Source organism: Macaca nemestrina, chromosome 8 (genome assembly GCF_043159975.1).
Source record: "Macaca nemestrina isolate mMacNem1 chromosome 8, mMacNem.hap1, whole genome shotgun sequence".
Classification (NCBI taxonomy): domain Eukaryota; kingdom Metazoa; phylum Chordata; class Mammalia; order Primates; family Cercopithecidae; genus Macaca; species Macaca nemestrina.
The window spans coordinates 82589944-82605339 of record NC_092132.1 but is presented as its reverse complement, the minus strand read 5'-3'; the positions used below and the strand labels follow the sequence as shown (position 1 = coordinate 82605339).

Genomic DNA, 15396 nt, shown 5'->3' with positions numbered 1-15396 from the left:
TTAAGATTACTTTGTTGATTTATGGTTTAGCGTTAACCCATTGTATTAGTCTGTTCTCACACTGCTAATAAAGACATCCCAGAGACTGGATAATTTATAAAGGAAAGAGGTTTAATTGACCCATAGTTCAGCATGGCTGGGGAGGCCTCAGGAAACTTACAAACATGGTGGAAGGGGAAGCAAGTTCATCCTTGAGAGAGAAGAATGAGAACCAAGCAAAGGGGAAAGCCTCTTCTAAGACCATTAGATCTTGTGAAAACTTACTCACTATCACTAGAATGGCATGGGGAAAACCACCCCTATGACTCAATTACCTCCAACAGGTCCCTTCCACCACATGTGGGATTATGGGAACTGCAATTCAAGATGAGATTTGGGTGGGGGACACAGTCAAACTATATCACCCATGTATTTCAAAACTACACACTTTGATGTGGTAACTAAAAGCTTCAACAATAAAGTGATTTGTGTTTCTTTTTCTTTATAAAATGTTATTTTCTGTGTTGTATTTCCTTTGATATGCCTTGTATAGAAAACTGAGTTGTCATGTGGTAAGTTTAAAAAAAAGTGTTTATAATCCAGTACTGAGATAGAAATAAGACACAAACTTTAGATAAAATTTTACAATGTAGGTGGGGAAAAGGTGTGATACTTTTCTTCCCCATCGAAAGGGTCACAGTCCACACGCCTAAAACAAAAGAGAGGTTAACAAGAGAAAAGCATTATAGATTTATTCAATCAAAGTTTTACATGACATGGGAGACTTCAGAAATGAAGCCTTAAAGATTCAGGGAAAACTGTCTACTTTTATGTTTTGATTTGATGTGGAATGCACAGCCATGTAGAAAGAAAATCAGACTCAGGCATGGTGGCTCATGGTCCTAGCGATGGTCCTAGCTATGCAGGGGTGGGAGGCAGGAGAATTGGCTTGAGTTCAGGAGTTCAAGGATGGAATGAGCTATGTTCTGACCCCTGAACTCAAGCATGGGCAACAGAAGGAAATTATCTCAAAAAATAAAAAATAAATATGATTGAACCAAATAAGTATGACCTAATGGCAGGAGACTGAATAGGGAAACACAACAAGGCCTGTCTGCTCAGATTCTTCTTGGCTTCTCTGTGTGACATTTCTTCTTTCTGGGTATAGGGTAAGAGCTTTCTGGAGTAACAGTCTTATGTCTACCTTTGGATAAGGTAGGTCAGAGAATTTCTTCATTGCTAGCTCTTACACAGAAAGGCAAGTGATAGAGTAATATTTCTAGGTTTTATGGCCAGCTGTGGGGGAGAAGGGTTCTGGTTCTATGAACTCTCTTAGGGAAGAGGAATTCTAGTTTCTATGGCCTGCCTTGGGGAGAAAAGAAAGCAGGAGAAAGAAGGGCAGAAGAAGGTCAGAAAGAGACTCCTTCTGAAGCTTTTCCAGCGTCCTTCATGTTCCAAGTACTCAGTATGCCAAATCACCATATTTGGGGGTGTCATTTTCAGAGCTCTCAAACAAAAAACTTAAGAAGTTTGAAGTTTAAGTACAATTTAATGTTATTTATATTCTCATTCAAATTTTAATACAGTCATTGCAAGGAATAGTACCGTTTATAAATATGTTATAGTTCCAACAAATTTAGTGATACCTATGCTGAAAGGTTTTATGAGTGTAACAAATATGTATGATTAGTTCATAAATTGACTCTTGTTTTATTTGTATAATATAAATTTTAGGTAAAGTCATACTGAAATGAACTTGCAGTCTGCAATAGGATAGGTCACTGAGTAAGAATGATTAAGGAATAGAAATCGCTATGAATTTTGAGATCATGCTAGTTCATCCTGAACCTAGTAAATTCTATTAAGATGAGAAATAATACATAGTTCTTCTGTAGTAAGCACATTTAACTGTAAGAAATTAAATCTGATGACCAGAAAAGGGAGCAATCAGTGTGCATCTCTGATGTTTGTGTGCAGGTAAATTGCCTTGCGTTAAACTGAATTTGGTAGCTGAAGCAATTATTTTTCTATAATAGTTTCCCTTCAGAGATTAACTGAAAATGATACAGGTAGCAAACCACAACCAAAAAAAAATGACCTAAATGTTTTATTATCAATAAAGTTCTGTAACTGTGAAGGTAACTGAATAGCAAACCAACAGTCAAAAGGAAAAAGGTGTAACATGTTTTATTGTTGATATAATTTGAGGCATACTTATAATGGTACTTTGAATTCCTTGAATTGAGGAAAATCTAAAACTGCATAGTAACCCTGCCTACTTATATGCACTGGGAATGTTACTACCCTTGTGATTCACTTACCATATACAGCAGTGTAAAAGGAGGGTTTCCCTACTGTCCTTTTCAGAGAGCTCCACCCTGGTTACTTTCAGTGCCACCCATGGGTAAGTTCAAGGCTTTCCATTTCCCACTAGCTTCCTCTAAGTTTACAGAATTCCAACCTCAATTTCAGTCATTTAGGTGTGTCCTTGGCAACTGAAGTGGAGACTGTCCTCAAAGGAACCTTGGAATGCACAGATGTGCCTCGGTTGTGTTGCATAGCCTGCGGGCAGCCTCTGCACCTCTCAGCAAAGGTCACGTATGGAGCCTGCTCCAACATGGCCCCCTGGCACTAAGACAGAGTTCACTCTTGGAGGGAGTGGAGGCAGGGAAATAACCAAAGCTGACTCTGCTCCTGCATCCCCAGCTACCCTTCAGAGCAGTGTCCTGGCCCAGGGACTGCTTTGGCCTCTCTCTATCACCACTCCTCCTTCTTCCTGATCTACATGGTGGTTGCAGTCTTTGGATTATTTGAGAGTCAAGGTCCTGGTCCCTAATCTGTTCTTTTCAATCTATTGTTTATGACCACAACATTATGATCTTAGCCCTTCATAGGTTAACACCCCAGAAATACTAAAGGGCATCTCTTAAGGATCAAAAACCAGGCTATTTTTTCCATTAAGAGCTCTGAAAGTGTATTTTAATACATAAAAGTTAAGGGTTGTCTTCTTTGTTCTTGTGATTGATTGTGGTGCTATTTTCTTGAAACAACTGAGGAGGAAGGACCTGGCTCTCTTCAGGGTATAAGGAATGATCAGGGCTTTGGAGGTGGAAGACAGCAAGTAATGTGAGAGAGTGCCACGTGATAGCTAAAAGTAAACACTGCACTGTATTATGTCCCAGCTTCACCACTAACTAGCTGTGCTACCATGGGCAAATTCAGTTACCTTGCTATGACTTACTTTCCTCACCGATACTAGTTTCTCAAGACTGCTTTAACAAATCACCACAAAATTGATGGCTTAAACCTCAGAAATTTATTCTGTCACTGTTCTGAAGGCCAGAAGTCTGAAATCAGCTTCACTGAGCCAAATTCAAGGTCTTGGCAGGGCCACGCTCTCTCTGAAGCTTTAGAGGAGAATTCTTCCTGGCCTCTTCCCACTTTTGGTGGCTGGCAGAAATCCTTGCTGGCGGCCACATCCCAGTCTCTGCTTCTATGGTCATATTGCCTTTGCCTCTTCTTCCTTATGTCTAATCTCTGTCTGCCTCCCTCTTATAAGAATGCACACGATTGCATTTAGGGTCCACTCAGATAATCCATGATCACCTCCCCATCTCATGATCCTTAATTTAATCACATCTGCACAGTGCTTTATTGCCATACAAGGTAAAATTCACAGGTTCCAGGGATTAGAAGCTAAGTGTCATTGGTGGATACAATTATTCAGCCTGCTATAAATTAGGTTGATCATTAAAGTACCCACACGAACATTCAAGAACATAATATGTGAAATTCACTTAGAACAACATCTACTATGCCATAAAGCATTCAACAATATTTATCCCATGATAGTGATGTTCATGATGCAACAACAAGAAAATGCAGCCAAAAAGTTTCAAGGTAGAAATTATTTTTAAATAAAAGTATATGGAAGATCTCATCTCTGGATTTTTTTTAAATGTGTTACCTTTAAAATGTTAATATTAATCAAAGGATTGTATCTCCACATTTAATAATTATAACCCAATAATTTAGGCATATAATACATGCAGCCACTTGGGGCTTTGTCTTTTGTTACTTTTCACTTGAAATTGAAATCATTGTAGCAATTTCATCCACCCTGAATTCTTCCTAGGGTCAAAGGCAAAGACGTGATGTAATACAATTTTCTCATTTTGCTCTTTTGTCTCCTACCCACCTAGGACACCGATCTAATGACATTCAATATCTCTGTACATCGGTCATGGTGGAGAGAACATGGGCCTGGTTGTGTCAGAAGAGTGCTGCCTCCCTCAGCCCATGGCATGATGGACGATTACACGTACGTCTCCGTCACAGGCTGCATCGTTGACTTCCAGTACCTGGAGGTCATCCACAGTGCTGTCCAAATACTACTCTCTGTAAGTGTCACTTTTGTATCATTATCTAATCTGAACTCTTCTTTATTGGCATTTTTTTCTCCACACCTATGTGATAGAAAATGCCTCAGATAAGCACACAGAGAACATCCAACAGAAATAGCAGCAATTATGGTACCACTAGTTATACCTGATGGCAGGTTACACCTTTTTTCTCTTGGCATCTAGACATTTTGTATTTAGAAGCAGTTAGTGACTGTCATTTCTAACTTACGATACAATCCACACTATTCAATGAAATAGTATCACCATCCACCAGAAGTGGTCCCTTTTCACTTAGCTGCCTCAGGTTCTTCTGCTAATGCATTCTTCCACTAAATTTCCAGAGAAAGAAGGATGGAAACACCCACAGCCAATGGCTTGCTCAGTCTAATAAACCTGACATTTCATTAATTCCTTAAAAAACAAATCCTACTAGAGACCCTTTGCATTTTAGTGCCTAAAATCTGGCATCAGAATACAATTCCATATACAGAAATGAGAAGGAAATGATGTGATTAGTCTGTAGAACATTTATGTGCAAGGGACTCCTTAAAAGTAATTTTCTTCTACCAGACTGCCCCACTCACAGTTTGACCACAATGAGGAGTGGAATTAATTTAAGGATGTGTAACATCATCAAGAACAATGTTCCTTTGAGATCCAAGTAGGACTTATCACCTAGTTTGAGTCAATATTCCAATAAAACCATTCTCAACTCACTATTCACATAAACCAACCATCTCAGTTCTGTTCAGCTGGTTAGCTTAGTAGGAGTAAGAGACACAGAATCATTAGTAAATAAATAGATAGCAGAAATATCAGTGGTATGTCAATGAAGAAAGTACCTTGGAATTAATTATAGAAAAATCTTTAAGAAATCCTTGCTATCACTTACTGTATTCATTATCTACTACTATGTAACAAACCACTCCAAAATGCAATTGCTTGAAACAATATTAATTTATTGCTTAGAGTTCTGTGCATTAGGAATTTGGGCACATCTCAGCCAGGTAGTTCCTCTGCTTTATATGGTATTAGATAAAGTCACTCATATAAACTCCACACAATATTGACTAGGGTCACTGATGTGAGCCTGTCAATGTGGAGCTCTGCTAGGACTGGAATGTCCAAAGAGGCCTCACTCACATCTCTGGTGCTGGTTGTTGGCCCCATTCTCCTGCACACGCATATGGCTTCTCTTTCTTAAACAAACAAACAAACAAACAAAACTTTAAAGCAGTTTTTTCCAATTCTGTGAAGAAAGTCATTGGTAGCTTGATGGGGATGGCATTGAATCTAGAAATTACCTTGGGCAGTATGGCCGTTTTCACAATATTGATTCTTCCTTTCCATGAGCATGGTATGTTCTTCCATTTGTTTGTGTCCTCTTTTATTTCACTGAGCAGTGGTTTGTAGTTCTCCTTGAAGAGGTCCTTTACGTCCCTTGTAAGTTGGATTCCTAGGTATTTTATTCTCTTTTAAGCTATTGTGAATGAAAGTTCATTCATGATTTGGCTCTCTGTTTGTCTGTTACTGCTGTATAAGAACCCAGCCATCCCATTACTGGGTATATACCCAAAGGATTATAAATCATGCTGCTATAAAGACACATGCACACGTATGTTTATTGCAGCACTATTCACAATAGCAAAGACTTGGAATCAACCCAAATGTCCATCAGTGACAGACTGGATTAAGAAAATGTGGCACATATACACCATGGAATACTATGCAGCCATCAAAAAGGATGAGTTTGTGTCCTTTGTAGGGACATGGATGCAGCTGGAAACCATCATTCTCAGCAAACTATCACAAGAACAGAAAACCAAACACCACATGTTCTCACTCATAGGTGGGAACTGAACAATGAGATCACTTGGACTCGGGAAGGGGAACATCACACACCGGGGCCTGTTATGGGGAGGGGGAAGGAGGGACGGATGGCATTGGGAGTTATACCTGATGTAAATTGACGAGTTGATGGGTGCTGACGAGTTGATGGGTGCAGCACACCAACATGGCACAAGTATACATACGTAATAAACCTGCACATTGTGCACATGTACCCTAGAACTTAAAGTATAATAAAAATAAAAAAAAAATTTTTAAAAATGACAGATTCTCAGGCAATGAGTTAGCTGAATAATAAAAGGAAAAGCCAACATGCAAGCATTCATCAAGCCTCTACTGGAGTAATGCTTGCTATTGCTTCATTAGCTACAGCAAATCTATGACCCAGCCTGTAGTCAGTGTGAGAGGGGGCTATCAAAATGTGAGAAGACAAGGAGGCATGGCTCTTCTAGGGCCACCAATGTGGTGCTCTTATCTCATTTACTCAATCTACTAGTTACTGTTCTTTAATTTGCATGTCTCAAGTTTTTAAATGATGTTTTAGAGCACATTTGAATTACAATATTCTAGAAAGACTAAAGATTTGAATAAAACAAAAATCAAAGATCTTTTAGGGTTCTAGTTCAAAGAAAGGCAAATTTGACACTGAATTCAAAGAAAGGGATTGCACCTTGATGGCAAGGAATTTCCTTTCAGACATGTAACAGGGAATCTGATCATTCTAGGTTTCTACAATCATATTTGCAGGTATAAATAGAATATACAGTCACTTGTCAATATATGCTTATCAGTCTTTTCTTATTCTCTGATCCTTTTTTAATGTAGCCATTACATATAAAATTGTGACAAAATATATATGTTTAAATTTTTGTCTTAAAAAATGTGGAGGCAAATTTTCTTTTAAAAATGTGTAGGTTATTTTAAGTTATAAAAGAACTCTACTATCCTATACTAGATACTTACAGTTTTTATTAATCATCTTAAATAATGAAAATGTTTTTCTAAAATCTTTCATATGTGAACAGATTACTCTCATTTAAAAAAATATTGTAGCAAATTGCTAAACCATTTTGTGGAATGATGGCATGGCCAGACCTTTATAATGCAGCAGAACCTTGTGAAATCCAAAAGCCATTTCCCCATAGTAACTCCAGTTCAAATCAACAGCAAGTATTTATTTGATAAAGAGCTGGAGTGTCATGTAAAAACATTCCCTAAAGGGCAATCTAAATAAACTGTATGTGCTGCCACCTAGAAGTACTTGTCACCTATAAGTGAATTTTTCCACGTATTATTTTAGTAAACTTTCAAAGCTACCACTTTGCACACATAGCTCTATATTCTTCAGCCTTGGAGAAGTAAAAGATTAGTTGCTGCTCACTGATTTTTCTTGTAACACACCTGCAGGACAAGATTTTTAATATTTTATCTTTTTATATTAAAGTAAAATATATCATGAAATTGTTTCACAACTATCCAATTATGTATTGGTGGTGTGATTGATTTTTGTATGGGTTTCTTGTGTTTGTCACTTATTTTATATGATTATGTTTACTTATTAGAACTGTGCTTCTTTTTTTTGTTGTTTGTTTGTTTTTTTGTTTCTTGTTTTTTTGAGATGGAGTTTTGCTCTTGTTGCCGAGGCTGGAGTGCAATGGCACAATCTGGGCTCACTGCAACCTCTGCTTCCCAGGTTCAAGTGACTCTCTTGCCTCAGCCTCCGGAGTAGCTGGGACTTACAGGCGCGCACCACCACATCCAGTTAATTTTTTGTATTTTTAGTAAAGACGGGTTTCACCATTTGGCCATGCTGGTCTTGAACTCCTGACCTCAGGTGATCCACCCGCCTAGGCCTCCCAAAGTAGTGGGATTACAGGTGTGAGCCACTGCGCCCGGCCAGAATTGTGCTTCTTAAACATTTGATTCAGGAGAATCCTTCTTGTTGCCCAATATGTGCCGAAATGTTTACCTTATTACTGAAAAACAGGAGTGATGGTAGCAATATTTAACAGCCAGAGGTGCGTGGGCAACAAGCAAGCAAACAGAGGAGCAGCTTGGAGAAAGGGCAGGGGCTCGGGGACTCTGCTGCAGGGAGTTACCCCTTTAATTACCGTAGGCATAGGAATGTCTACAGTAACCTAGAGGAGGGACTGACGGAGGTGGCCAGGAAGGTGGTTTCGGGGAGCCGCTCTCCACCGAATGAGAGGGAAGTATTTGATTGCTTTGACCACTGACAGCTCCTTCGTGAGTATAGCCTGAGCAAGTGCCCCGCGTGAGTAGAGCTTGGAACTGGAAGAAAAGTCAGCTCTGTTTCGTAAGCATTCCACGGACTGTGTACGTGCTTGACGGAAACGAATACAATAACTGAGCTCAGAAAGGCGACGACGAGCGGGGTTCCTTACCAGGCTGTTGCTTGGGGCTCAGGGAGCATCCCCACTCGCCACCCACCGCCTGTGCCTTGTTGCAGAGGCCCCCAGCTCCTGCCGGCGCCTCTGTCCCTGCGAGGCGGAGTGGGGCGCCAGCTGCTTCCTCCCAGGACTTTCAGGCTGAGAACGACAGGGAGAGTGCTAGGCCCAGAGAAGGTTCTTGTTGTCCTAAAGTCACCAAATCCTGAAAAAGAGTTCCTGCAAATTGTCAGCAACACCAAGATGAAAATCAGCGCGGAATCCATAGAAAGGTTCCAGATGGTATTGGGGAAGCAGCAAAACGCAATCCATGCTGGAGTTGAGAAGTCAAAGACAAGCAGAGTCCGGCCATGGGATGATGAGTCCTCCGCTGTGTGCCCACTGCCCGTCTCTGTTCATACGCTCATCACTTCTCGCCTGAAGCTGGTCAGTAACCTCCTAAATAATCTTCCCCACCAAGTTTTGCCCTACACGTCATGCATGCTTCCTGCTCCCCGTAAGATGGTCACAAAGCGCAAATCTGATCAGTCACTTTCCTTCCGCTCACCCTTCAGTGATTCTCATCACCTTCAGGGTGAAATCTGAATTCCCTGCTGTGCAAGGGACCTGCGCCAGCCTAACTCCCACCCTACCCTTCTGGCATCCAGCAAAAGAACCCTTCCTGCGCCTTCCTCAGGCAGCAGCCTGCATGGAATGGGTTCTCCCCCAAGTCCATTCTCCCTCTTACCCCAGCTGAGCTCCTTATCACCTGGCTCCTAGCAGACATCTTCCCCCAAAACACCGCAGGATAAGTTAATTTAATTTTGTTAAATAGTTAATACATTTACTTGGTTCGAAAACATAAAAATGTATACATTAAAACCTCTGTACCGCGTTTGGGTCCCATATGCCTGGTTCTCCCATCTCTGCTCTCCAACAGGCATCCAGTTTTACTCTTTTTTATTTATGTTTGTACATATGAGTCCAAAGTGCCTTTATGCAAATGCAAGAAAACGTGACTATATATTCTTATTTGCTTCCCACACAAGCTAGGATATGATATGCATTCTTCTGAGCCCTTCCTTTTATTATTATGTATATTGTAACTATTTCCATACCAGCACTCAGTGCATCATTGTTTATTTAATACTCTCCTATTAAATATATTGATGGACATTTGGACTCTATCCAAATATGAAAATAACTTCAGATGTATACATAACATGTCTATATGTGTGTATATATGCTATAGTATAATATGTAGATAATATGTATTACATTATAATCATATGTCATATTGCTATTACACACAATGTTATACTACAAAACTGTGTCTGTGTGTGTGTGTGTGTGTGTGTGTGTTACTGAAAGCATTTCATATTCCTGCCCCACTCACTCCCTCAGGCTGTACTAGATGCCCTGACACCTAAGTGCACTGTAATCATTGAGTCTTTATTCTATCTACCAGAAGGAAAGCTTCTTGCAGGATAGAATTGTGTTCTTTTTTCACTTGTTCATATCTGTGGTTTCAGTAACTAGCGCAGTAATGACACATAAACATTTGTTGAATGAATAAATGATCAACAAACAAGAGACTCCAAAGTCTGAAATGGGTGAACACAAAAGGAATCTATTGAGCAAAAACCAGCAGGGGTGAATGCATGGACAAGATGTAGGAGCCAGAGTGAAGATGCCCTTCGTCTGGGAAGTTAAGAGAATGTCAGTAAAATGTTCTGTGCAGTGCATAGCACAGAAGCACTCAATACATATTAATTTTGCATTGTTATTACTAATGTTATTATTACATTGCTCTGTGTTTGTCCTTATCCTATTTAGGCTGCTCCTTGTTTTGAAGGCCAAAGGGCTCCATTCTGGTGGCACTCCATCTACTGAATTCTCATTTCTTTAATCCCACACCTGACACCTGTTTCCTGCATGAGAACATAATTCCTGTGATCTTCGTAAGACACAGCAATCATAAATCCCTATTAGGAGGGCTGAATTTTTACTTGATACGTATGTATTTTCCTCAATCTGGTTTCCAAGAATTCTTTCCTACCTATGCCTTACAAAAGCATTTATTGAACTGAATATATTCTCATATTTTCATGAAAAAATCTCAGAATTATTACAGTGGAACAAAGATTTCAGTAGCCTGTCAACAGCCTACAGTATGCTCCTAAAAGCTACTCTTTAACTTCTTATTTATCTCCCATCCCTATTACCTAGAGCTGTACTGAGTTCGGAGTGGCCACTCTTTCAGAGTTATTGAGTAAATTGTTGTATACATTTTCTGGATTTTAGATTTACAAAACCCAAAGTATGTAAATTTTTTAAAACTTTGAAGTAATTTAATGAGTTTATGTCTTGATTTCATTTTATACCATTTGATAAAAACTATCCAGAAAACATACTGTCAAATTATTTCTGAAGCAGAGGCAATTTGTTTGGATTGGTGAGGATACCTAGCTATAGGAAAAGGGACAGCCAATCTGCTCCAAGTTTGTAACTCTGTCTTTGAATTTCTTCTTCCGCATGTTCTTTATTTGGAGAGTTATTTTGACAAGTTTAGACTACCTTAGTTGCTTTGCTTCCAGTAGGGGAATTTCAAAATAGTTTCCGGTGAAAATTAAAAACTATGTCTACTTAAATTCTAAGCACTATATTTTAGGCATTCTTAAATTACATTCTTACTCTGGGAATTTAATACCACAGATTTAGAGAGGCTGCACACACACACACACACACACAGAGACACGCGCGCACACACACAGTATAGCATTTCCTTTTTCTGCTAGAGAATGTGAATAAAATATTTCTGCTTGAAATAATCTCTATTATCAATTAATGTCATTCTACAGTGCTGTATTTTACTCATTTAGCACCCAAAAATCTGAAACATGAAAGCTTACAAAACTGAAATTTAAAAGTAACTTTAATATTTGTATCACATGTGGCAAAGAAAGGGTCGTTATTCATAATGCACAATGAGCTCATTTAAATGAGTACTAAAACCATGAATATTTAGTAATTAATTCAATGAACAGTAGGAACAAATGTGTTCACATAAGGGAAAAACATCCAAATTGTAAACAGTTTGGTATAAAATATAATTATTGATACTAACCTGATGCATGCAAGTTAACTTTGAAAAATTATTTTCACTAATTTAGCAATTTGTAAAGGTAACGCTAAATAGAATTGTAATTCACTTATTTATAGAGGCAGTCTTTGTCTCAAAGACCGTTAAAATGCCTGTAACTTTTGGTCCTGTAACCCTACTCAGTGGACTTTCTTCTAAGAAAATAATTCAACAGAAAGAAATAGCTGCCTGCATTATTTTCATTTCAGTGTTTTTAAAAATAGCAGATCTGGATATGTATAAATATATGCGATTAAAGGCATGGCATAACAATTTATAGTACATCAACTTGATGAATAGAAAGTAATAACTATGTTAATTTTTAAGACCACATATAAAACATGAAACAGTTTTTTTATGATTCAAGTACATAATCTAGGAAGAAAGTTTAGATACAAAAAGATTTAGAAGTATGGATATGCCTTCCCAAAAAATGTTTTTACACAATGTATGGTATTTTAAATCATATTTCAATACTAATTTTAAACAATAATTAAATACTATTTAATTATCATATTTGTATATTTGATTTGTATAGAACAGCAGAAGAGATGTTATAGTCACTTTTCTTAAATGATCAACCAATCCTAATCTCATAATTTTTATTTGATCATTTAAAGGCACTCATAAATCTTAGTTATTATAAAATATTTCATTTTAGTGGACTGACCAGTTCTGGGGTTAAAAAGTCAATAATAACAATATCCAATTTAAGTTCCTTTTTAATTTTCAGTGTTAGTTATTTACTGGTAAACATAGATTCGTATGCTCATGTTGATTAGCACACACACACATACACACACATATAAAGGAGCTCATTTTTATGACTAGTAAAAAAATCCTAATCTCCAAACTTGGCAAAGATTTTTTAAACTCACCTTACTGATTTCTCTTTGCAGCTAATTTTACACATATATTGTCTGGAATCCTCACTGTCAATATATTCTCCCTCATATCTGATAGGTGACAAGTCTCATTCTTTAACAAACCTTTGGAGGTTGTCACCATAGTCGGAGCTGGGGTCTTATGAGAATTGTCATCCCTATGCCTCTTACATTGTATCTCTCTGTTCACATCAACATTTGTCACTGTTCTCTGCCCTTCATATCAGACACATTCAGCTTAGTGATAAATTAAAACTCAATAGAGAAGGGTAAAAAGTAATATTAGACCACAAGGTATCCTATAGAATCTTTGTTCTCCAAAGGCTGTATGGCTCTCTGTTCATTGGCTTATAGAATATATTGCACAATGTCAGAGCAGACAGTACTATTGCTGCTTCAGTAACATGCTCACAGAGTGTAAGAATGTAAATCAAAAGATAGGTGAAACTGAACTTTTGAAATATGTCCCAATTACTTTTAATTGTACCTCTCCAAAACTGTAAATATAGTTAAATTTTTTTTTTAATTTCTGTGTTAACATTTGCATTTGTTTAACAAACTCAGCATGCTCTTGGAGCTGCTCTCTGTGCTTTTCAAATATGAACTCACTTAATTCTCAAAATGACCCATGAGGGTAGTGTTATTATAGTCGTTTTACATGTGTGAAAACTGAGACACATGGAGAAGTTAAAAAACGTGCCCAACATCCCACAGCTTGTGAGTGAAGATGGACCTCAAACCCCAGGCAGACAATTCCTCGTCATGAAAAGAGGACTTCTCCCTGCAACACCTTGCAGAGTTCAGAGGTAAACTCTGTCAGATCTGTACAGCTATGCATCTGCTGTTGGGCTGATGGGATTTAATTGCAGCTCCACTATTAGAAAGTAAAAATAAAAGTACAATTATGTCTAATAGTCAAAAGATTGGCGAACAGTTAAAAATGTTTCCTCTCACCCTTGAAAACGTGTCTCAACTGCCTTTCTGGTGGTGGTTTATTTTTTTAACAGATTATTTTAACATTTGTCAAATGCTAAATATATTGGACTCTTTTTTTTTTTTTTCTTTTTTGCTTACTAGGGCTTTCCAGGGTCTGGTAAGAGGAAAGAAATCATGACCAACTTCTTCTGTCCCAAAAGCCTTCCGGAATTACCCTTTTACCAGAAAATCTATTTTTATATAAAATAAATGGCTTCTGCTCATACCAAATTTTGAGCTGCTTCTAAGAGCTAGATAGAACTATTAAAGATTTAGATTGAGTTACTCCCCATACACCATCTCTGGTCTCTGTATTCAGTTCCATCCTCAGAAAAGTAAAGCAACAGTTTATCTAAAGTTCCACTCACCCAAGGAATCATTTATTGGATCATCACAATATTGAGAAGGGTTTATGGCTGTGGGAGAATTTCCATGCCAAAAATATTCAGAGGGCTTTGGCAGAAACGTTTGTGTTCAGAAGCCAGAGTATACCTGGTCAGTCAAACTGTTGGGGCTTGGAACTGTCCATTTAGTGAGCTGTGATTTTAAGTAATTTCATTCTCTGTATTCGTGTCTATGCAGTATACTCTCTTGGTGAAATGTGTAGACATTTTTGTCAGACTTACTGAAATATAATTCACATACCATACAATTCATCATTTTAAAGTGTACAATTCAATAGCTTTCAGTCTACTCACAGATATGTGCAACCATCACCATGGTCAATTTTAAGACATAATTATCACCTTGGAAAGAAAGCACGACCCCTTAGCTATCACAACCTACGCCTTCTTCCTCCCCAGCTCTAAGCAACTACTAATCTAATTTCTGTCTCTATAGACTTGCCTCTACAGGATATGTCGTATAAATGAAACCACATAATGTGGTCTTTCGAGTTTGGCTTCTTTCACTTAGCACATATTTTTAAGGTTCACCCACATAGCATGTATCAGAACTTACTTTTTTATGGCTGAATAATATTCTATCATACATTTACTCTTAATATTTGTGCCTGTTACAGACATATGTACAATATTTGGCAAAATTTTCAGAACTAAAATTTAAATTTAGTTAACCTTCACCTTCCCACCAATAAATTCTAAGAGGAATTTAGGCAATCCACTGTGTATTTTATCTACATAGCACCATATGTTCAACTTTTGGAAACATCTGGGTTACAGATAGCAATTGATAGGTCTTACACAGATGTCTAGTCTTACATAAATCCAATATTATGGTTATCTATCATTTGTCCACAGCATCTATGGGTTTTAACAATTTAAAGCATGTGAAAATTTAAAGCTCATATTCCTCTTATACAGTAACACTCTCCATAACAGTATGCATAGGATTAGTATTTTTTTTCTGTATGCCAATCAGTTGTCCCAACCACAAATTTTATGCCATCACTAAACAACAGAATTCAGTCTCTTGAGCCCTGATGCTTATGATTACCCCAGACAGAAACATTTGTGGGTCTTCATAAATTATTACTGCCATACTAGTTTCAAATAATCTCCTAAATATTGATTATTAAATGCAAACGTGAGTTATGACATTTGGTAGACTTAAATATTCTTTCATCAGAGAAATGAAAAACTTAATTAGAAATCTTAACTAACACAAAAGTCACTAATATAGAAAATCTGAAATCCATTTAATAATTAATCAATCAAACATTTTGAGGGCTTATGGAAATATTAGAGGCAAGAAAGCTAATTTTTTGGTGCATTACTTGGGATAATTTAATGTCATTCAGATGTTGGCAGATTTTTCAATTT

General features: G+C 37.7%; 1 protein-coding gene across 4 annotated transcripts in view; it reads left to right on the top strand.

Moving 5' to 3' along the window:
• LOC105482223 (sodium/potassium transporting ATPase interacting 3) overlaps positions 1–15396 on the top strand; it is a 656509-nt gene that overhangs the window by 416441 nt on the left and 224672 nt on the right. For all 4 annotated transcript variants that reach the window (XM_071068182.1, XM_071068179.1, XM_071068178.1 and 1 more), the window contains exon 4: positions 4182–4379. In XM_071068182.1, the coding sequence (XP_070924283.1) occupies positions 4182–4379 (198 nt within the window). The remainder of the gene's footprint in view (positions 1–4181; positions 4380–15396) is intronic.